We start from the raw sequence: 25,134 nt of genomic DNA, 5'->3' as shown, positions 1-25,134 counted from the left end.
GGGGTCAAGCACCCCACCATCCCCAGATGAGGGCTTGGGTGGGTGTTATCTAAGACTCTGGCTTCAGGGATGCTGTCTTTCATAAGAGAGGAAGAAGAGTTTGGGTCTCTTTCAGAAGGACAGATGGATACAGAGAAAGGATAGCAAGAGAGAAATAAATGAACTGGTGACGTCTGGCCTGTGGGGCACCCCCACAGTTTCAGTAAAGCCTCCTGAACTCACAGTGCTTGCTGTGGGCATGGCCTATGAATACTAAAGAAAGGGCTGAGTTTTATACCGAGTTTGGACCTCGCACAGAGCAAAGACCCCTTACAAGGAGGTAGAGGTGCTCCCATGCACCCCTCCGATCCTCTTTCTGTCAAATGTTACAGATAGCTTTGTTTTTCTACAGAGATGGGATTTTGGAGCAAATTGTTCTTAGATCACAGGAGACAGGGTGGTTTCTAGCACTACTATGCATATACATGGGTTATACAAATATTCATGCATTCAAAATATTGAGTATCTACACTAGGGCACTATGTTAAATGTTGAGGGGCAAACTATTTAACCAGACCTATTAGTCATCTCTCTTCTAAAAATTTTCATAAGAATCTAGAAACAGAGACAGACAAGGAAACCAACAAATTATAATATAGTGCAGTGTCACGGGACTCTGGGTAGGGGCTTCCAACTCAGATTGGGGTTGGGAGGTGGCGGCCAGGGAAAGTTCTCCAAAATAGATAAGTTATGAGTTCAATTACAAAGGTCAGGAGGAGTTAGCTAGCCAGCCAAGGAGAATGAAGGAAGAGGGAAGAAAGAGGAAATTCGATGAGTAAAAGTAAAGCATGATAGGAATGCATAGGTCTCCTGGGATAAGTTAAGTGGTAAGAGATAGTATTGACTGGACATCAGGGACATAGAGCTGTTCTTCTTCCCAGATCTTCAATGTCCTGTGGCTAGATTGTGATTCAAAGGAACTAGATTGAAGGAACTTGATTCAAAGGAGCTGGAACCACCCTGACTGGGGGAAAGGAGGTCACAAAGTGCCAGAGAAGTAGGAGGCTTGTCATTTTAAATACAGTGGTCAGGAAAAGTCTCACTGTGAGGATATTTGGCTAGAGACAGGACCAGAGGAAGGGAGAGAGTCATGAGTAAGTTTGAGGGAAATCAAGAGGGTTATTTAGGGCATGTTAAGTCTGACATGTCAATTAGGTACTCCCGTTATATATCAAAGCCTGCAGTTTCGGCTGCATGGCTGGGATAGAAGAATGTAGTCAGAGAAGGGGTTGCAGGACAAACCCTGGGGCACACAGGCAATGGAGGAGAGGCCAGCAAGGGATGGAGGTGAGCAGCTGGATAGAAAAGTAGGGGTATGGAGCGACATGATCTGAGAGGATCCCAGCACTGCAAGAAAAAAAAGAGCAGTCAGCTCTGTGCAGTACTGTTGAAAGGTCAAGTAGAAGACAGAGAAGTGACCACTGATTCTAGCAACATGGAGGTCTCTGGTCTTCTCAAAAGCAGTTTCAGGACCCGGAGGATGGAAGGAGCAAGCCAAATTGGGGAGGGGTGAGGTAAGTAGAGACAGATTCAGTAGCCACTTGTTTAAGAAGTGAAGCTAGAGAAAGAATAGCACAATGAAGAAAATCCTTCCATCCAAGAAGATATTGTCTACAGCTACTCTGATCAAGACTGGGTGCCCCTTTCCCCAGAGGAATGTTGTGTAAAAATAAGCCCACCAGGAAGCTTTAGCCCAGGGGAATCCCATGATACTGATTCACTTCACAGAGGGAGGCTGCCCAAGATCAAATTCACCTTAATGTCCCATGATCATGAGTATTCTCCATGAAAAAATTTAAGCAGAAGTGACAGGGCCAAGTGAGGACATGCCAACACGCTTTAGGACTTCTGGAAAGGCTTTGCGAAGCTGGGCCACCGACCACAGCCTTTGCACGGAATTGTCTAAAGCACATTCAAAAGTCCCTCTTGTCAAACATCACAGCTGAGTCAGAATTTGCACTGTGATGATTATGTGGTTATAGACGCAGCCTTGATCTGTGAGACATTAGTATGAAAAATATTCATTAATCACCTACCCATGACCAGGCTTAAATATAGATGGATTGGGCATGACTTGATTTATAGGGTGTTAAGTGATCTATCCGTTTATTTAAAAATATCCCTTCGCATGGTTCCCATGAAAATCATCACCACCAGAAGCTTTCCCTTGAACTGAAGATGCTAACTCTCAGAAGTTCTGAAGATCTCTTCAGACATGAATATTTATTAGTTAAAAAAGAAAACGCTATCAAAGAAGAATTCATTAACACTTTAGTATAAATTTATTTCTTAGACTGGATTGAAAAGGCTAGGGATTTCAAGCAGTAGATGGGGAAGTTGTGTTATATGGAAAAAAAAAAGGCACATTCAGCAAGGTTCTGATCTCAGGTAGACTCTATTATTGGGAAGCCTTAGGCAGGCAGCCCCAAACACAAAGTTCCTGAGCATCTGAAGGACAACGGAACCCATCTTGGGGAGGAGAGCAGCAAGTCCCTTCCAAAATGTATTATGAAGCTAACACAGATAAAGAAATGTGAAAAATATTTACCAAAAAAAAAAAAAAAAAAAAGTAGGAAAAAAGTCATTCCTGATACCATGACTAAGAACAGTCACCATTTAACACTTGGGTACCATTTTTTAAGTGTCTTGGCCTCTATATCACACACCCCTGTCCATAATTTTATAAGGGCTGCCTCTATATATTATTATATTATTTTTATACACTTTTATTTGATACAGAAATTTATGTACCTTTATCCTATTAAAGATATCACACATACTTTCTCATATTATTTCACAGAATTCACAAGCACTGTGTTTAACAGCCATATCAAATCTCATCGAGCGAATGTCCCCCAGTTTATCTATTAGTGCCCCTGCAGTGGAACAAACAGTAAAGTCCCTTCTACCTTATTCTTATAGTCACTCAGGCTTTAAGTCACATCTGTGCCCATAAAAACTTACTCCATTTAAGATTGCTTCTTTAGGGTAGATTTGAGAAGTGGAATTCCGGGTAAAACTGGAAAAACGTTGTTAGGGCTCTTGATACATATGGTACGAAACTGCTTTTGGTACAACACGGATTATACCAAAATGGGAAAGATGAAAGTGAGAGATTTCTGAAAATAAAATTGTGCCTTCTCTACTATTTTGCAGAAGTGGCTGGCTACCCGTCAGCTAGAACTGTGCCCATCACTGTGATACAGTGGCTACGGTCCCTGCAGTGGAAGCGATTACACTCTAGAATGGAAAACAGTGAGATGACCATCCATGCTTTGAAGGAGTTTACTCAAAGGTGACAGTGACTGGTGACATACAAAAGTTGGTACAAAATAATCTGGATTAACCACACTATAAGGTGAGGTTTGGGGCCTGCGCATGAAAGCAGCCTTTTTGAAAAGCCCTCCGCGACCCATTCAATTTGAATGTAAATTACACTATTGCCAACACCGGTAGAGTTATCTGAATGGCAGTGGGGGAGAGTCTACAGGCGTTTTTACATTAAACACTCAGATTTCTGAAATATACATTTATATAATTATAAACACATTATTTTAAGAGGCTCAGACCTGCGAAGAAACAATATTGAATGGTCTGGACACGTGATTAAAATCCAAGCCATTTGTGGAGAAGAGAGAGAACTTACATTTTTGGACAACCAGTCGAGTATTGCGTTAAGGAGTGTCTTTAGTGAAAATTAAGAGGTTGCTGGTGGAATCAGAGCAAAGCCCCGTTGCATAGTATGCCTCATTCTCACAGAAATTATATGTGTGGCCAAGCAGTACATCCTGCCCATTGCTCAAATCAGGAAAATGGTTTCCCCGTAGAAATGCTTAAATTAAAAAAAAACAAAAACACCTCCTCTGGAGCGAAAATGCTTATTACATGGTAGTTTTTACTAAAATTAAGTGACGGATTCTCTCATACATATAAATCTTGAAGGCAACAGGTCTGCCTCTTTCTGATTCAAGGAAATCAGTTAAGGGGAAGAGGGAACAATGCTGATCTTAGGACTACTTCCTCCCAGCAGTGCAATCCTTGGCTACAAAGAGACCAGTGATTAAGATACATAAGCCCCATTAGCAGAAAGCAACCTGTTTCCACATGGCTCTCCCAGGACGGCTGCAAGCCTTCCGCAATGTCTCTGACCCCTTGGGCCCACGTTCCCTCTTTGGCCTCTCCGGGTTAGTCACATTAACCGTAATTTTCTACCCTGGAGAGTGTTTACATCTAGATAAACCATGAAGAAATAATAATAATAAAAAAAAAAGACGGAAAGGCATACGAAGAAGAAAGAAAAGGATGGAAAGTTATTTTAAAACACACAACCTAAACTGGCGGTTGGATTCTGGTATCTATTCTTGGCTACAGGAATCACTGGCAAAGCATGAAGCTGGCAACGACTGCTAATCAGTTTGCCACTGTTTTCAGATTTAATGCAATATTTGGCTCAGACGTTTCAAAAAAAAAATCCCCTATTCCAGCTAAAATATTTACACAGTCCTACGTGTCTCACTTAATGCCTGTTAAGCAATCGTCTTTTAAAACTCCACAGACACTTGTAAATCTGTCGGGAGAATTGTGGCCTATAAACAAGGCTTCATATAAAGAGGGCTGCATTGTCAGTTTGCTGGGAATCAGGATTCCTTAGGATGTGTTTGAAAATGAAGTTGAAAATCAGAAATAGCTTAGAGTGGGTAACAGAGTGGCCGATAGGCTGCCTGGCGGGATGCTGTTCGTGGTATTAACGGGAAGCCACCAGACACTGACCTCAGCTATTTAAAGTCCTGCTCTCCTGTAAACCTGTCATTGATCTTACCCCTCTGTTGAGTTATGGCACAGGGAAAGTTCCTAGTAAAGCAGTCCCCGTAGTCTGCATCCCAGGGCCTGGCGGGTTAGAGAAGGTGAGCTGGTGAGGTCTCTAACGGGGGGCTGTTACTCGGTTACGTGTCTACGTAGGAGTGTGTCAGGAAGGATGCGGACTCTTAGAGGAAAAGGGGAAATTCTGGGCAGGGCTGAAATGGGGGGGAGAGGAGACAGCAGAAATCGTGAGGAAGAAGCAGCATCCCCTGGGAGAGGCTAGGTATAACAGATTCCGAAATGCCTATTAGACTCCCTGAAGTCTTCAGCGCTGATGTCATGGAAAGGCAAGGGAGGCCTACGTGAAGCCAGCTCCTGCCAGCCTGGGGGGCCCCGGGAACTTCCCGATGAGTCAGGTACTTGTGACAGGGCTGTGTTCAACTGTTTAATTATTCCTATTAGCTTAGCTGCCTTTTTAGTTTTACTCCGTGTCACTGACTTCAACACGCCGTTGATTGTGATTCACAATCAACTTTATAATAGCTTTAAGGAAGAAAAAAGAATACATTAAATGTATATACCAGTTTAACAACTCAGCCCCGGCTTAAATCACTTAATTTGAGGGGGGGGAGAGCAGGTCGTTAGGGGAAAGATGTGTCCTGGAATGAGAAAACAAATGAGGTATTTGTAGCTCCCAGGTCTTGGGCCTTGAGCAGGAGGTGGCAAAGCTCTGTTGATTCTCTTTATGATATCACAATCAGGAAGGGCTCTGCAAATGCTTTCTTGAATCTGTGGAACAGCTAGCTGGAGGGCAGACTCTGCTCACCTTCTCCACCCCTGTCAGACGCAAGTTTTAATCACTGTTCTTAGGGACAGATTCCTGTGCGTGAGAGAAGAGAAATCAGAAGACTGAGTAGGGATACATCTCTCCCCCAGAAAATGAGGGTAACACTTGCTCTTAAAATGTGTTTATAAATGACTTGATATTTCAGTTAGTTTATTTAAAATTAGCAGCTAACTCAGGGCTTTGAATAAATATTTGCTAAACAAATGAACTGATTGAAAAGGTCAAACAAGGCCCGCCTCATATTTTGGAGTTTTTTTTTTTTTTTTGATACCTGGGAATTTTCTAGTGTTTTTAAAGTTCGTCAAAACAGTCAAGAAAAACATTGTAAAAACAACAGTCAAATTAGCACTTTTAGCACATTAGCCATTATAGATTTTCCTTGGGCTTTCCTCTTTCTGTAAGTTTTGGCACAGGGGAAGTTACTGGTTTAATGGTGCCTGGTTGTCTACACAGAGTTGGACATAATGCTTTTTATCTCTGTACCCAATAATTCCTTGAAAATTAGATCAAGTTCTCGAAGTCTATGATTGATAACAAATGGCCCTTAATGGCCAAAGGTGTCTTGGACCTTAGTCTGCCTTATGTGTCTCATTTTATTCCTTACAAGAATTCTATGAGCTCAGTCCCGCTATTATCCCTTTTGTTAGGTGAGGATGAGTAAAGTTGCACAGATACTGCGGCTGAGTCAGACTCTGAACCCAGGAATGTCAGACCTGCTGGCCTTGTGCTATCCAGGCTGCAACCCCAACCATCTACAGGGAAGTTCTAGAAACAATGTGAAATAACCATGAAAGTTAAGGAACAAGGCAATGAAAGCTGAAAACCACCCAGTGACACCAGTGGGACCCCTTCATATTAAATGGAGAAACAGAAGCCCAGGGGAGGTTAGCTGGAAGTTATGTTATTAAATGGCACAGAGGAGACCCAGAGCAGGGCTGGGGCTCCCAGGCAGGTCACTGATCTCTCCATGGGTACCTAAAGAGTAGAGTCACAGTCCATGACCTCTATCCATTTTTAGACATGTGCTGAGGCCAAGAAATCTGGGAAGAAATCTGGAAGAGATAAGGACATTGGCAAAAACTCCAGTCCCCTTCACTGGGGCTGAAGAGGTCTCCCTCCAACCTCACTCGTTTCACTGTCTGACATGAAAAGAATCCATTTGTGGATTGTGAATCTTCCACAGGGTCCAAGATACACAATTTACTTGGGCAGGAAAATATTTTGATATTCACAAAACCACCCACAAATCTCTTGTGAAGAAATGTTTTGACCTAACACAAGTTTATGGTTAATGTAGCATCAGCTCTGGCTCAGTAATCAAAAGACGCAAGTTCTAGGCCGGCCATTCTGCTTCCTATCTTGGAGACTCATCTTCTCCGCTGTGCTGGCCTGCCCTAACTGCTTCAAAGGATGAGGCTACCTACACAGGTGGGGTATTACCATTATAACTACACCAATACCTCTTTCTTTTTTTTTTTTTTTCAAATTGGAATGTAAAAGGCACTTCGCTAATGGACTTGCCAAATCAATGCTACTTTCTATTCCTCCTGCCTGGTTTCCACAGCACGCTGAAAGCTTGCAGCTGAAAGGCCACTCTCTGGCTTCCCTGAGCAATTCTCCCCACCGTTGAGTAGAATCCCGTTCAAGAACAGTTGTTTTTTTTTTCCAAACCTGTTTATGCAAGTTGTTCTTTTTAACAACACAGTTAAAAAAAAATTTTTTTTTAAGATTTCATTTTTAAGGAATCTCTACACCCAACGTGAGGCTTGAGCTCACAACCTCGAGATCGAGCGTCACATTGCTCTCCCGACTGAGCCGGTCAGGCGCCCCTGTAATTACATAATTTAATGCTTGATGGTGCACTGTAGCAATATGAGTGCGAAAAAGCCATTATTTCTGCAAATTTAAGTAGAAGCAGCTAAAATATTGCTGTTAACTGTAGCTATGAGAGAACAGTGGAGACAAGGGAGACATGGCAACTCAGTGCAATGTGGTACTTGGGTTTGGGTCCTGGAACAGAAAGAGGACATTAGTGGAAAAAACTGGTGAAATCCAAAGAGATACTAGAATTTAGTTAATTGAAATGTATCAGTGCCAGTTTCTTCCTTTTGATGAATACATCACAACAATGTAAGATGTTGTTAACATAAGAATAACACTGGGGAAGCTGGATAAGGGCTCTATGAGCACTCTCTACTATTGCTGCAACTTTTCTGTAAACCTAACACGGTTCCAAACGAAAAATAAAAAGTTCATTCTTAAAAAGGTGTGGGAATGATGCTATATTTAACTTGTTTTAAATTAAAGATTAAAGGACCCAAGTATCATTATCTATGATTCTTGAATTGGGCCAAATTTTTTCATGAACTGACCACACTGGATAAGAGTTCTACTCTATGATGATTACTTCTAGGTGGTATCAATGCCAGGATTTTTGAGGCATGGGTTAATTCAAGAGCAGATCCTTGAGAGCCATTTAGAAAGAGAATACCCGAGATCCAAACCTGATATAATTTTACAGTTGACTTTTATATCCTATATCCCGTCAGTGGCCAGAATTCCAGGGCTTCTTAGCTGTTCAATTAACAAAGTCTAGGGGAGAAACCAGTAACCCTTACTGAATAAGAACTGTAGAAGACACTGAAATAGCATAGTAATAATCGTCTTAGAAACTCAGAGTTGAAATTCACTTTCAGCATCATCTAGCACAAACCCCCTTCCTAATGGCACCGTGCCACCCTACCCACTTACTGTAACACAATCTTCCAATCAGAAGAGGGGAAGGCACCCACTACCTCTCACGGCCATGAGTTCTCCCTTTGTACAGTTTTAAAATACATCTCCCTAAAGTTTCTACCTATTTATGCTCATTTGACATCTTTGCCCATAAGGAAATAATCTAATTTCTCACTAAATGGTAGTGTTTTCTACCATTTATTAATTTGCTCGTTCATCCACTCAACTCTGTGGCAGGTACTGACGGACACAGTAGGTAGAAATACTAAAAAGGTCATTAGATCTCTGCCTTCATGGAGCAGGGGCTGAGGGAGGGCAGGGAAACATTTACAAATAAAATAGAAAATAATAGCCCTATCAAAATGGGGAGTCCTAATGCAGAGTCACTGTTCACAGTGGCTGCCATAGTCTGGGTGAACAGGGAAGGCCCAAACCATGGGAATATTTAATATAAGGGCATTCTGGGCCAAGGGTCCTAAAGCAGAAACAAGCTTATTGGGTTGGAACACACAGGCCTGTGAGGCTGGGGTTTAGTGGCCAGGAGGGGGTGGGGTGCCATGAGCTGAGAGAACAAAGGTAGAAGTGGTCAAACCATGGAGAAACTTGGAAGGCACGGTGATGGGTTTTGAGGTTGGATTTTATTCCAAGAGCTATGAATATGAAACAAGGTGGCCTGACTTGTCTGATGAGCAGAGACTGGATTAAAGGGAGGGCAAGCATGGAAGCAGGGACCCCGGTGAGAAAAGGTGCTGGTTTGGACTAGAAATGTGCCGTGGATATGGAGAGCACTGAACGGACACAAGGCCTGTCTTGGAGAGAGAATCAACAAGATTTGCTCTTGGACTAGATATCAGAAATGAGGGCATAAAGGGAATCAGGGAAAAGTATTATACATTTTGCTGATTTTTTTGTTTTGTTAAAGATTTTATTTATTTGTGAGAGAGAGAGATAACGAGAGCATCAGCAGGAGGTGGAGTGGGGTGGATGGGGGCAGAGGAAGAGGGAGAAGCAGACTCTCCGCTTAGCAGGGAGCCCGATGTGGGGCTCAATCCCAGGACCCAGAGATCATGACCTGAGCCGAAAGCAGACACTTCACCGACTGAGCCACCCAGGTGCCCCACATTTTGCTGGTATCCTGCGAAGGGATCTCCCTCATACGACCCCGGCCCCTCCTCTCAGTCAGCAAGACAGACAGTGACACCTGCCTTTCTACACGAGGACACGGAGCTGTGGAGGGATGACACGATGAGCCAAGGGTCTCATGGCTTGTGGAGCAAGGATCTGAACTCAGGGCCCGTGACTCAGCCTGTTTCATGACAGTAGCTTTCATTTCAGTGTTTTACGTTTCTTGTCAGAGAAAAGAAAAACAAATTCTATTAACTGTGTTGATTTACAAACAAAGGGTAGAAGCAGAGGGAGAGCTGAGAGGAGGACCCCAGTGGGACATAACTCATCCTTCCCACCTAGAGATGTCACAACCGCGGCTTCAAAGGAAAACACAAACTTCTTTTCCATTAATTAAACGAATGAATCAGGTTTCAGTTTCCGTATCCTCTCTCCTTTCTGTACGACTTGTCTTTGAAGGCATTCCGTTTGGGAAACGGGTGACCTTTACCCACCACGCTGCACTTAATTGAATGCTTTGCATCAGAAGTCACCACGCTGATCAACATTTTACACCCACTGCCTTCCTGAAGTACTTACCCCAGGCCCTCATGTCTGTTTGGTTGAAAGCGCTTTACAAAAATAAATCGAAGCAAGTTTTTCTTTCATTATTTCTAAAACTTCACTTGCAAAACTAAATATTTTTAACACCATGGCAACACGGTCAGGACTCTGGCTAATGTACCCAGCCCCCTTCCAGAGTTCAGGCTTAGCAAAACTATTGCCTCGGACAAATGGGCCGCGAAGTAGGAAAGAGCTAATAAATTAGGCATGGTCAATAGTCATTCAAGTCATGTCTTCTGGAGCTTCCTTAAAGGTGATAAATTAGCCACGCAGTCCTAATGGCTGATTCTTGCACTGCCCGCCCCCCCTCCTTCTTGGGCATACCAAGACATGTTGAGCAAACTGTGGATTGCATGGCTTCTGAATGAGTTTAAAGAAAACCTCCCACACTTCCCCAAGTACTTCCTCCGACTTTTGCTCTTCTGACCCAGCCAGCATCCCTGGAGTGGAGCAGGCTAGGATGATCAACTGCAGCATCTCACCTGAGGCACACAGAGCTTAAGTGACCTGTCAGAGTTGCAATGGCTTCTCGCGTGGTACGTAAGATGCAGAACTAAATGTTTAAACTGCATCTCCTGAATCCCAAGCTAAGCCTACTTTCCATATGCCAGCTTCTGACCCTGAGAACTTACAAATGCTTTGGTGTGTTGTTGTTGTGTTGGTGTATTTATCAAAGTTGCACCTGCGCAGACTTCAAAGCACCCACATATCCTATGTGCTCCAGGAAAAGCAGTTCCCCATTTCCATCCACAAATTTCACCCAGTTCTTCCTCCCCAGAGGCGGTGACTTGTGCCAATTTGACCCGATTAGCTTAGCACTTAACTGCATGTCTCTCACAAGCTCCTATCGGCACTCTTGGATTTCTTTTTTCTTCTGCAGTATAGATGATGTAATTCTCTCTCCTTCCCCCATACCCACCACACAGGAGCCCCCCCCCCCCAGTGTAGCATACCATGGTTGGACCACACTAGCATCCTGTGTGAACACCAGTATGACTTTGCAAAAACCAGCTCCCAGTCCCAGCTGATTCATAAATTCTAATTTGCCTTTCCTAAACATCCTCCTCAAACTCCCTCACTCTCACCCTCGTACTATTTTTTTTCCTAATTCCCTGTTTTCTATGTGCTTATCACTAAATGAACTCCAAACTTGTCGCTAGTTATGAAACTCTTGTCAAAACATTCAGGATACATCAGATACATGAATTGCATATCCCTCAAGGATCTTCTCCATGATTCTTTTGACCTAACCCAATCTGGACTGTTTGCTCTCTGTACCTGGCTATCATCCTAGGCTGTCTATCCTGGAGTAACTCTTCACCTCCCTTGTCCACTGGATCTGTAATTTCCTGTCACCTTTGTCTTCCCTTTTCACGATAAAGCACATTCTCTAGTAGCATCCTGAAGATGGTTGCATGGGAGATAAGTTTTTTGATAACTTACATGTTTGAAAACAACTTTTCATTTGCCTTCATATTTGATAATTTGGTGAATATAAAATTCTGGATTGGGAATAATTTTCCTTCACAATTCTGAACCATTTCTAGCTTCTAGCACTGCTGTTGAAAAGTCTGAAGCCATTCTGCTTCCTGATTCTGGGTAATTTATTTCCACATCTCACCCCGTCTCCTTCTAGAAGCGTACAAGCTTTTCTTTTTGACCTGAGTATTCTGAAATGTTCTAACAATGGTGTGGATCTATTCTATTCCATTGTGCTGGAATCTCTTTGGACCTTTTATTTATTTTATTTATTTTTTAAAGATTTTATTTATTTGAGAGAGAGAGAACGGCATGAATGGGGCGGGGTGGGAGAGGAGAGGCAGAGAGAAGCAGTCTCCCCCCTGAGCAGGGAACCCGACATGGGGCTCGATCTCAGGACCTGGAGACCATGACCTGAGCCGAAAGCAGCCACTTAACCGACTGAGCCACACAGGCGCCCCTCTTTGGGCCTTTTAAAATTAGACACTTGTGTCCATCATTTTGAGAAATTTTCTTGAATGATTTTGTTGATTTACTTATGTATGACTATATATGAATGTTTATGTATATGTATGAATTTGCATATGAATTTGTGGTATGTATGAATCGTGTGGTAAAAATCGGATTGTTCTCACCTTTCTCCACTCCTGGATTAGAATTCCACTTTGTTGTTTGGTGGATTCATTTACCACTTGTCCATCTATTTCTTAAGCTTCTGAAATTTTGTGGTTATGGTTTTCTCTTTCATTCTGTGCTCTTGACTTTACGCTTCCAAAGAATTCTCTTTACTATCTTTAAAATAATTTTCAGGAAGAACTGAAATCCTACCTGAGTGTTCAATCCAAATGAGCTTTCAACTGGACATCTTTCTCAAAAGTCCTCCAAAAGTCTTTGGAAGTCTTCCTTCTCTCCTCACTAGAGCCATACTGCTTATAGACCATGCTCAGTGAGTAATTAAAGAAAACATTCATGGGCGCCTGGGTGGCTCAGTCAGTTGGGTGTCTGATTCTTGATTTTGGCTCAGGTCATGACTCAGGGTTGTGAGATGGAGCCCCATGTTGAGCTCTGCGCTGGGCATGGAGCCTGCTTAAGATTCTCTCTCTCCCTCTCCTTTTGCCCCATCCCCACTGCCCCCTCTCTTTCCCTTCCCTCTCTAAAAAAAACAAATGCAAAAACAAAAAAGAACATTCATTCTCATGGCGAGGTCTAGTTTTTTCTTTTCTTTTCTTTCTCTCTTAAAGAACACTTATACTCTTGTGAAGAGAAAGCTACTTGATAGAAGTCTTTTATGCTGCACAGTCAGGGCTGGTCCAGAGCATAGAAGCAACAATCTGCTCTGCTGTGTGACTTGACAGGTTCCCTTAATTTCTCCTCTATGCCAGAACCACATTACATTAATTTCCACAGAGAGCAAAGGAGTCAAAACCACGCGGGTTGCCTTGGGTGGCCGTTGCTATTCATCTGGCTACCCACATCACACCAGTGCTTACCTTCTGAGTCATAAAGGAATAGAACATGGTCTAGGCAATTTTCAGAGAGAGATTGAGAAAGAGAGAGTGTGTCAGAGAGACCAAAATAAACTGATAGAGAAGTGGTAGGAGGATAGAGATTGTGACAGGTAGATTAGTTTGAGTAGTTATGGGTAGAGACCAAAAAAGCTTAAAGCCAATCCAATTATTACATGTAATACCTTTAGAAGATGAACTAGAAAAATAAGTGGGGTTTACTCTTCAAGCTTTCTCATTCTAGATCATATTGTTAGTGTCTGAGGGGTGGGTCTACAAACAGTCGAAGAATACAGCATGGTGTAGTGCAAAGAGTATGAGCTTTGTAATCAGATAAACCTGCTTCTGATCTCAGCTTCATCATAGCAAAGCTGCTTCAACTTCCTTACAGTTAAAATGCAGGTAGTACTTACTTGGAAGTAGTTTTAAGAAACAGAAATGATGTGAGCAAATTTGCAGGTATTTAGTAAGTGCTCATTAAACAGCAACCATAGTCATTAGTGATGGTGGAAATGGATATGCCCTGTACCTTGGAACATACCATGCCTGGGTCCACCATCCATCCCTGAAGGGAAAATTTAATCTCTGAGATTGTTTAGAATTGCCAGTGCTTAACAGTAATAAAAAGGAAACCAACTTTTAGTTGCCTTTCTTATTGCTTTTAAATTTTCTATAGACATACTAGATAAAAGAACACCAAGTTAAATTTGAGACAAACAAGGAATCTTTTTTTTAGTCTAAGTGTATCCTGTGCAGTATTTGAGAACTACTCCTGCTAAAAAAAAAAAAAAGAAAAGTCTTATTTACCTGAAATTTGGATTTAACTGGGCCTCCTGCATTTTATTTAATCAATCTGGCAACTCTAAGGATACCCCCATATTGCCACACTGGGGACAGAACTATAGCCATTATAGCCCCCTACCCCGTGACTGTGTCTCTCACAAATTCAAAGGAATAGTCATTACAGACCTTCTTTAAATCATCTTCTTTGCTTCCTGAGATAAGCTCAGTAGGCAATCACTTTTCTTACATTCTGCTTTGGGCTCAGTAGTACTAACTGACTCAGTGAGCGAAAGGCCTTACTTTTATTCAAGCAGGGGACAGATATGTAGATTCCTGACCGAGGAGAAACCAACATGCTTGTGAGAAAGATGGAGTCAGAGAGGATCGTGGTGACTGAAAGTGGCACTAAAGAACTGGACAGTGGTGTCGGGACAGGATCCTTCCTACTGCCCCCAATAAAGCAAAATTCACTGTCCATCAGTAGATTCACAACACCAGTTATTAGCATTTCTCCTTACTTTTCACAGCCAAATCTTAATTAACTACAGTATTAAGAAGAGGAAAGGACACTCCACACCACCCCAAATCCAAATGTGAAAAATAAAAAACCTCGGTCAAGGGCAAGATGAAGGGCAGTTCTGCTGATTAGCCCTCCTGCCTTCTTCTCTCCTGACATCTCTCACTCCATTACTGGGGACGCCAGCTCTCCTGCAGGCAGCTTCCCTTCCTGACGCCATCAGTGCTCAGAGCCTCAAACCCTGCCTCACACACCTCACCCTCCAGCACCTCACAAATACTAGCTCATCAACATATTTGCCCAAACAGTTAATTTGTTCATTATATTAAATGAGCTAAATGGCAGAGAATAGGATTGTTTCTACCTTGCAGGAGAAACAATAGGTAGTCTATTACTTACCATGTAGTTTCCAGCATGTAAATAGTATAGCTGACTCACTGATTGTTAAAAATAATATATTAACGGGGCACCTGGGTGGCTCAGTCGTTAAGTGTCTGCCTTCGGCTCAGGTCATGATCCCGGGGTCCTGGGATCGAGCCCCGCATCGGGCTCCCTGCCCGGTGGGAAGCCTGCTTCTCCCTCTCCCACTCCCCCTGCTTGTGTTCCCTCTCTCGCTGTGTGTGTGTCTCTCTCTCTGTCAAATAAATAAAAAATCTTAAAAAAAAAATAATATATTAACTTTAAAAGAAAAAACTATGGCTAATCCTTAATCTTACTAATCTACCTACCTATCACTGAGAGTTGACTATAACTTATGTTTTTAAATCTAGTTTTAATTGTAAAAAATGTCATGTACATATCCAAATAGCTAAACGATTGCCTCTACATCAGGCTCTGCCCAGGGCCATGAGAAACTGCCAGGTAAAAATGTTCTCATTGCCTGCTTTTATGTGTAGATGTGTGTGGTTCCCTCCTTAATTCCTCTTCTTTTAGCTGATTATACTGGTATTGACTGTATGCCTCTAAAAAACATGAGTATTAATTTTGGGGTGGACCTTTAAAAGGGATTAGAGCTAAATGAATGAATTCAATCTGCCTTCTATATCTGGAAGATATATTGACTCTAGTTTGGGAAATCTATAAACAAAAACAACAACAAAAGCCTACAATAAAAAGCCCCTCTCTTTCTCTTTCTTGAACTGTTACTTTCATGTATGTATGAATTAGTTTTCTCCTGTACTTTATATTTTGAAGTAGAATGTTCAGGTCCTAGTGTTGTACAAAACAGAGGCTCATCAAGATGGCTCTGAGCTAATTTGGTCGCTCCATCAGAATAAGGACGTCGGGATTGAAAATGCCTAAAGATGTGACGGATGTACTTTAATGTAAAGTTAGTTTGGAAATACTGCTACTATTCAAACTTTGAATGAAGATTTTTAGCAGTTACTGAATGCCTGGACTATGCATTTTACACGGCATCTCATTTAGAGAAAGCTTAAAAAAAGTTAACATTTTAGGATAAATATTTATAGGATAAACATTTATAGAGTGATAACAGATATCAAAAAGTCAACAGAGGCTCTTGCCTTTCCTAAACTGCTGTATTCCCAAATATTTCTAAATGGTTCAAAAGAAAGGACATGTTCAAATACGTATTCTTAAATATTTAGAGAAAAGGACATCATGAGAGTTATCTTAAAACACACACACACGCGCGCACGCACACACACACGTGCATACACACACACACACACACACACACACACTTGCATCTCAGCCAACATTCTCAAACAAGTTTGAATATCTTACACTGAGGGCTAACTACCAATTACATTTTCCCAATTTATTTATGGGATAACAGGGCTAATAATGCATCATTTTCAAGGCAAGACTAAGTATATAGCTAGTTGATGAAATAGCCTACTTTCAATGATAGGGGCTACTGAGTAACTACTGTTAGCTAATAAGAGTGACTTAATTTTGTTCTTCAACTCTTCTGAACATGCTGACTTCTCAACAGCTATCTGAAGAGTTCCTGTCTCATTTTCCAGCAACCAAAAATTAATTCAGCTTTCCTACTTTCATAGCCACAGTGAAATTTTCATAATAAAATACTACCAGAGGGTCATATCAAATCAATATGGATTTGGGGTTGGTGATGCCAGAGTAATTTTGAATGACACTAAGGTTATTCCTTTTGGCTTCCAGGCATCAAGACATCAGAGAGGATTTGGCCGATTCTATTTGTGTCCATGGAGAACAAATTCGAGGGGGAGAGTGTAGCCAGGATAACGGAGAGCAGTACTAAAGGGCGTAGGTCATAATTGTGTATCACAGCTCCTCCTATTGTTACCCTATAGTGACCACTGAACCAACAACAGTGTTCTTTATATTAAAAATGTGATAGTAATATCAACATCCTTTCTTAAACTGTATCTCACAGACTGCATGTTCTGCAACACATTACTAAGTACTCAGTGAAAGAATACTAAAGAAAAACCAATGTATTGGGTTTTAAGTTGAGAAATGCTTTGAACAGAGTTGAACCATTTTTGTTTTTTTCACCTCAGGACTTCCCAGAGCCTTTAAATAAGCTCATGTGCACCGTGAATCTCTAGGACATGATTTTAGTAGAGAGCAGCTCTGGGTTTATTTGACTATAGACTCTTTGTCAGAGAGCACCAATTCACATTCCATGCCACACTGCGGAGTGCTCCTACTTGAGAAATCGTACATCTTATGGCATCAGCAATGGGGTGTGTGCGTGTGTGTGTGTGTGTGTGTGTGTGTGTCTCACTGGCTTAACTGGCACAATCAGGAAGGATACATTGCACAGTACATTTGTTCTTATTGCTACTCTAACAAATCATCCCAAACTTAAGTGGCTTCAAACAACACAAATGTAATAACCTCATAGTTCTATGTGTTAGAAGTCTAACAGGGGTTTGTTGGGCTGAAATCAAGGTGTGTTGAAAGGGCTGCATTCCCTGCTGGGGGCTCCAGGGGAGAATCTGCTCCTTGCCTTTTCTAGTTTTAGAGGTTTCCCACATTCCTTGGTCCGTTGCCCACTTCCTCCATCTACAAAGCCCGCAGCGCTGCATCTCTCTGATCGTTCTACTGTACTATCTCCTGCTGGCCACAGACAAGGAAAATTCTCAGTTTTTAAAGATTCATTTTAAAGATCCATGTGATTAGATTAGACCCACTTGGATAGTCCAAGATAATCTCCCCATCTCTACACTGGCAAAATTCCCTTTTGCCATGTAAGGTAATATATTTCAGGGATTAGGGTCTGGACATTTTTGGGAGCCATTATTCTGCCTACCACATATGGGTTGGTAAGAATACCTTGAGAGTTCTGGCCAGCAAACAAGGTCAACGAATAAGAAGGAGAGCAACTCTTCCAATCATTTGTTTTTTCCTAATTATTACTTATCATGGTATTAGGGGAGTTAAAATTATTATCTCATTAAGGGATATAGAACAGTAAACAAAATACGGAACATGTTCCCAAGCACCAAGAATTTGGTTCTGTCTCCACAAGGTAGAGAAGAGAGCACAAGTGCTCTGGGAATCAGATTCTCCACAAACTCATCCAGCAGGCCTCTCAGCGATATGGGCCTGATTCGACAAGGTGTACATTTTCCAGGAAAAGGTACATACCCCTAATCAGCTTTGCTGAAGTTTTCTTTACTAATGGGCCATGCATTCATTACTTCCTCTGACATAGGCACTGTAATTGTCTCATTTAATCCTCTTTATGGTTTTGTTACCTGACAAGACCTTGCTTCTACCAAACCAGTAAAAAGTACATCATCTGATACCAAAGCCCGAGTTCTTAACCCTACACAATAACTTTGTTCACTTTTGCGTGTGTATGTGTCTATTCATTTTTATGACCCACCTCTCCCATATGTCTTCCCTTCCCCATCCCCAGCCCGAAGTAAATTCTTTCCTGTCTCTCTCTGATCTGAGGGTCTACACGTGTGGCCCTAAGGGTGTGTGCATGTGCATATGCGTGCACTCAGGAACTCTCTTTCTGTCCCTGGTACCTTCATGAGGCTTTATGCCTTGCATACCTAACCTTCTGTTTTGATCTGTGATCAGATATGGAGACCTCTGGGTCACAGGCAGGATGCATCACAAGTGCATGCCTTAGAGTCCTACCTAGCTTCAAAACGTGGCTAGGTCATCACCTGGAACTTGGCAAATTATGTGAGCACCATGAACTTTAGTTGCCTCCTCCTGTGAGAGACTGATAATATCTGCTTCAGAGGGTCATTGTAAAGATTAAAAGAGATGATTATGTAAAACATCTGATAGATAATAGTTGCACAGTAAACTGTAGCTGATACTATTATCAACTACCTGTTCTGTTTGCTTACATAGAAGTGCTCTGCAAAGGTCTTGTTGCTATGAAAGATGCTTACTGGCCACATCTATCTTTATCAGTGATATTTGCACAACCAACAAACTCTAGTTTAATTCACACCCTACTGCTAAGGTGTGGTTCAAACCAGTTTTCTTTTCAAGGGCTGTGCCTGCCTGGAGAAAGGGGGCCTGAGACGTCTTGAAATTTGCTAATCACATCTGGTTTAGCTTTAGACATTTTCTGGGGTTTTGCCAGCAGCCACGACATTTTAATGGCTACAATAAACCTCAAAGCCTCATCAAATCTTTGCTGTATGTGTGAAAATTATGTCCTCTTCAATTAAACATTCAATCTAGGCTCACACCAAGGCCTTATGGAAAAGGACGTGGAACCTGAATGGGAAAGGAGATGAAACGGACCGCCACGACTCTGGCCATCTTGCCAGATGGCATTTAGGAGAAAAAGAAATTCATTAGAGAACCAACAGTCTGTATTTTCTTTAAATATTTACTAGGTACCTTTCATGTGTTAAAAACACTGGCATCTCTAAAGATTAGCAGGGCATTTTTGTTTAAATATCCAATGTGGGGGCAGGGGGCGGAGTCCCACTTCTCCCTCTTGCCTTGTGGTACCTCACATCTTTTGGTGTAGTCCAATCCAAAGAAGAAAAAACTATTGAGGCAATGTTTGGTTTTCCTTCATTTTAAGGGAGGTCCTCCAGCTTCAGAAGTTCTTTCAATTCCTTAAAATTGACTAAGGACAAGGGTCAGTGGAGTACCGAGAGATGTGGAATGGCACCTGGGATCCCCGTGCAGAAAATAAGGTGCACCAAAGGGGGGAGCCTTTGTGGGAACACCTGCCTCTCTACTGTCCTCCCAATTCACCCTTGTCATCCCTTGGTTATGAATCGCCAAACACTTGCAGACGTCAAAGGGAGATGGCCCAGCCAGGATGCCCGAGAGAGGCAGCCCCAGGAAGGAAGGCAGGAGAAGAGGAAAGATCCCACGTACATCAGGTTTCTTCTCGAAAAACGCCACAGGAGGGCAAAGGGCCAGGAGACCAGAGGGGATGTGTATTCAGGGGCGGCCGCAGCATGAACCAGCATGACTTTTCCTGGCTGCAGCGAACCTTGCAGCCAGATTGAGGGCCGGCCTGGGCGCTAATTCTGCCCCTGGAGAGTGCCAGGAAAAACTGCCACAGGGATGGCTCACACGGTTTATGACAGTGAGAATCAAGCCCCTCGTCTTAGGCAAGGATACAACCGGCGGTGTTTTAGGAGAGGGAAAAGAATAACTGCAGGTTCATATATCATATTCCTAAACAAGGCATCCACTCGGTTGAATGCATGCTCTTGACCATATCAACGGGAGGGGAAAAGAAAAGCAACATGTTCCTTTAAAAATAATTTACAAGGTAGAAATATTCACTTGTAACCACTCTCCGTATTTAAGCGAGTTTTATGTCCAGAGTAAAAACTAAATGGCTCTCTCCCTGCCACCAGGAGATCTGTCCCACTTCACTTCCCTTTCCAGGCTGCTCTCTCCGTCTCAGACTTGGATTTCTGAGCACTCTTTCACAATAAACATTTTTAAAATGTTTATTTTATGTCTTAGTGTAAAAATATTCCTGGTTCAAGCTCTTCATTTCCTCAAACTCTCCTTTTGGCACTCTGCGCTCCATTTCCACATTAGCACGCTCCCTAAATCCTCTGTGCAGCTCTACAGTTGGACTCACATAAGGCCCAATGCACGTATTTATATACTTGGATAAGGAGATGTCTCCACAGTGAAAACACAGGACTCGAGCAACGCCAAAGGAAAATTCCTGCTCAAGAGAGACACAGTTTCACCTTTTACAAAAAGCCAGAAAGGGCTGTCAGCATTTTGTTGTGAATAATTAAAAATGTAAATTCAACTAAAATAGACTGCTTACGATGGGTCCTGCCATCTTTATTAGACTCGTATACATAAACCAAGTATATGGGGGGGGGGGGTGTGTGCGCGGGTGAGTATGTGTGTGCACATGTGGGATACGTATAAGGCAGCAGAGTCAATCAGCTTAGAAACTGCATGAGTTCTAACCAGACAGGCCTGATGAGAGCCCAGTAAATGGGCCTCTCACGGGCCGTGCGAACCTAACTTCCCTAAACCTCGTTTTTCTCATCTGCAAAATGGAGTTAGTATAGCTCCTGCTTATTAGGGTTGTTGTAATAATTATATGAGACAACAGAAAGCATTCAAGGAAGGGTTACTGCTATTATTATTAAGATGACTATCTGTTATATGTTGGAAAATGTAGATGTAAAAGACGTCGATATAAAAAGCACAAAATAACACTAATAAAAGAAAGGGATATGCAAATACAGTGCCTCCAAATAGAGCACAAGAGATGGAAAGTCTCACGAGGGCTGCAGTGTTACCATAGCTGAGCTCTGCACCAATTCCATCCCGTGAACCAGACATTAATAATCCCCTTCAATCATTAAAAAAAAAAAAAAAAAAGCTTAGCTATTATCATAATAACAGAACAGTTCCTGTTACCTTCTAGTTGTCTCTTCAGTTTTCTCAAATCTTTTATGAGGTCTTCAAACTTGACTTGGGAAGCCAGAAAGAAATCTTGTGGTTCAGGCAGAGGGAAAATACTCTTTTCTGTTCCTGCTTCCTAAAAGACACGGTTAACAAAAGTACATTATACTTCCCAACTGTCACTTTCAATTGAAATTCCAAAGCATCTTTTATTGGATGTGCAAATAAGAATCCGAGAAATTCTCCTCTGCTATTCCTAAATTTGGACTGGTTACTCTGAAATGCTTTTGCGTCTTCTACAATATCACTTTGGTCTTACTGCCACTGAGGTTGGCTCTGGCTCTGGCACGGGTTTCGCTCTATTTTGCCTCATGAATCAAAGAGAAAGTTGTCAGGTATGTCCCGATCTTGGACACCCTACTCCCATGGAAAAAGGCACAGGAGGAACACATGAAAGTACTTAAATTTCAAGTCCCTATTGGAGTTTCACATGGTAGCAATTAGCTAACTCATCTTTGGGGTGTGCCAACGGGTGTGAATCGGAAGGTTCTGGACAAGACAGCACTGCAATGGAAGAATCACCCTCCCTCCCTTATGCTATTACCTACCGGCCACTGCAGCTGAAAGCTCCAGAGGGGTGTCTGTGTGACAGCATATTCTTCACGTATTTGTAAAGATTTTCCAAATGCTGTTTGGCTTCTCTTAGTAGACACTTGCTGAGGGCATGGTTGGCCATAGTTTTGGACAAGCTCCCCAACTATGCCTAGTAGAGGATCTAAGCTGGGAAATCACTTGAGAGACACAAGCTTCGGGCACATTGAAAGATAAGCTGGGCCTCAAATATCTTTTCCAGTCCAGCCTGCTTTCTCCCTGAGTTGTTTAACATAAGCTCTGCGTCTTGCATATCCCAGGCAGTCTTCAGTTCTTCCTCTCTCCACACAGGCTACTTTGCCAGCCCTCCTTCACATTCCATCTTCCCTACTGCCATTAGGACTCATTCCAAACTCCGAAACTGCTTTATAAGGCACTTTATGATCTGGCCTCTGTCTACACCCTCAGCCTTCTTCCATCTTCCCCTATCTCTACCTCCCTCCCCTAAACGTTCATAAAGGAACAGAACAGGCCACAATCTCTTGCGTCTGGACTTTTGTCTATAAAACTGTCCCTTTGTAACTCTTCTACACGAACTCTTCATGCTTCCTTGTTCATATTGTTCTTCAAGTCTCAAGACAGATATCACTTCCTCAAAGATTGCCCCTAACCCCCCAGCACATGGGTGTTTCCAAGAGCCCCTGGTGCGTACTGTTATCACAGCACTTACCAACATTCATTTCAAAATTGCTGAGTTAGCTTATGTGTTTCCTCCGCTAGACTACAAACACTGTGAAGGCAGGAAGTGTGTCTTATTCTTGGTACAGCACACAACATCAGGCATATCAAACTTTGCTCGGCATCCTTGCGTCGAACCCATAAAAGGCCATTCTGAAAAGTGTGTACCTTTAGCAGGAGACATCTACCTTACTGTCCTACTTTCTTGTGGTTTCAGGAATGCTCTGGACCCGTCCCCTTCCTTTAAGATCTTTAGCTTCACTTGAGATGCTAAGGAAGGGTGGTTTTCCTCATTTTATTGAAACCTTTTACACACTCAGTTTACTTTCCCCCTATCTCCCTATAATTATTTTACTACTTTCAAAACAATGGAAGCAGCACTGTAGTCTGAGCGCCAAGGTGGAACACCATCTAAGATGCTTGTCACAGAACTCCACAGCAATCTACACTGGAAGAACTCATGTATATTATCTCCTACTCTTTTTGAAAACTTTATCACATTCAGTCCTGGCTTCGATTTTCTTTTTTTTTTAAGCTAGAAAATGAGAAAGTGCTGCTGAGCAAATGAGCCTGGTAGCAGCTCTTGAGAAAGCTGCTCAATTGGAATTCAAAAGACATGGCTCTAGATGGATTTCTGTAAACTTCGCAGACTTAGACTTGGACCAAAAACCAGGATGCGTGGAAGGAGGCTTGGAACAGGAGTCACCTTTCTTCAGCTAATTGCTCATCACCACTAACCACAAAAATCATCACTTATGCTCCTACGGGGAGGGGATAGCTTAATAAATCACATAATTCTATACTCTTGCTGAGTGAAATGAATTTTTGCACTGTAAAAACCGGGAGAGCACCACACAAACGTTGATTTCTGATTTTTCCTAAACTGGGCCATCCCAGGCTTGAAGCTATTCTTACTGTGAGATTTTCCTCGGTGAAGTCGATTCTACTGCGCTCAGCTCTCTTCGAGAGTCACATTTCATTGGCAAATTTCAGCCCTCCGACACAGTGCACTGGACTTGGTTGAGGCAGGCACTACAAGATACATCTGCTTATGCTAATCCTAGGTTAGAAATGTGACCTCTTGAGATTCTTTGGGATAATTCTTCTGTCACACTGGTACCTGCTGTCAGAACTTCTGGGTATCTCCCTATCACCTGGAGCCCACCCCATTCTACCAGAAAAAAGCTCTCACCTCTTTGCACCTAGTTAGCTACAGATACCACTCACTGCACTCTTGTTCTACTTACAGTAGATTCAACCTAGTAAGTATTTGTCAGACACCTAAATTACAGACACTAAAAAACAGACAACGATGAGTTCTGGACCTCAAGGAGCAATGCCAAGCTAAGGGGTAATTGCTCACTGATATCTACATGCAAGGTGGAATAAGACGTATCACGACAGAGGTTCAACCCAAGTGCTCCCAGGCTTCAAAGGAGCACAAGATGAGGAAGTAAACAAAGCCTTCATGGAAGAAGGGCCATGTAAGACTGCGCTACTTTTTATCTTTTTTTTCCCTTTTACAAAGTGACTCAGGCTCATTATGTCTAATTGAAAGACAGAAGAAAGTAAAAATCTCTTCCAATCCTACCACCCAGAGATAATCAAACATTTTTACATATATCTGATATTCCAGGTTTTTCTGTGTGTTTATGTATATTTATATATTTGAAATTAGATTATATATTATTTTAAACACGTTTGTAATATAAAAGCAGATCAAGAGTATTTTTCAATGTCACTAAATTTTCTCCTATATACTTTCCATGGCAGTATATTATTCCACTTCAGAACGCTAGCATAATTTATTTGACCTTGGTCTCTACCTTTGGACATCTACCAAAAATTTTGCTATACTTTGTTATTACAAATGATTTTAAGTAAAATAGTGATACATGTCCTTATTTATTTCCTTAGGATAAAATTTCCTAGAAAGATTATACATATTTCTAGGGCTTCTGATCTAGAAAGGTCAAAGTCTTGCTAACCCATACTGCACATCTGCATGAATGAGGAAAGGGTGCCCCCTATAAATAGGCACAGCACCCTGGGGAGACAGCTTGACAAGCACATGACCACTTCATGTGAATTTTTTTGAAGGTATCCTTTATAGAACACAGTTTGGTGGGTCAAGGGCAATCAAGATATGGGTCCCATTATACCTAGAGATCTTAAACAGAGAATAACTCAGTCAGCCATTCGTGATAGTCCTGAGAAAGATTTGATCCATTTATATTGCTAGCTCTATATACCTAGTTGGCAATTTATGCCTTCTATTTGTTTTTGTTGTTGTTGTTGTTGCTGCTGTCATTGCTGTTGTTTTGGTAAATTACCTGCAGTCTCTTGTGCCACTTTTTTTTTTTTTTAATGAAAGGAGACCAGTTGTCCTTTCCATGTTGATTCTGAAAAGCATGTTACCTATTATGTTGCAAATATACATATGTTGTTACTGGGAGCTTTTCCCCAAAAGGCCTTTTAATTGATTATTTCAAGAGAGTATTAATAACACAAAACAAAAGATCTATAAAAAGGCT

General features: G+C 42.0%; 1 protein-coding gene across 5 annotated transcripts in view; it reads right to left on the bottom strand.

Annotated features, from left to right (window-relative positions):
- Positions 1-25,134, bottom strand: part of FMN1 (formin 1) — a 418,828-nt gene that overhangs the window by 99,946 nt on the left and 293,748 nt on the right. For 4 of the 5 annotated variants that reach the window (XM_032417337.1, XM_032417336.1, XM_032417339.1 and 1 more), the window contains one exon: positions 21,287-21,407. In XM_032417337.1, coding sequence (XP_032273228.1) covers positions 21,287-21,407 — 121 coding nt within the window. Of the gene's footprint in view, positions 1-9,555; positions 9,770-21,286; positions 21,408-25,134 lie in introns of those variants that run through there. The other variant, XM_032417340.1, reaches the window with a different exon arrangement.

Source organism: Phoca vitulina, unplaced genomic scaffold (assembly GCF_004348235.1).
Source record: "Phoca vitulina isolate PV1807 unplaced genomic scaffold, GSC_HSeal_1.0 scaffold20, whole genome shotgun sequence".
Classification (NCBI taxonomy): Eukaryota; Metazoa; Chordata; class Mammalia; order Carnivora; family Phocidae; genus Phoca; species Phoca vitulina.
The sequence above is the reverse complement of the archived record's forward strand: the minus strand, read 5'-3'. Positions and strand labels throughout refer to the sequence as shown.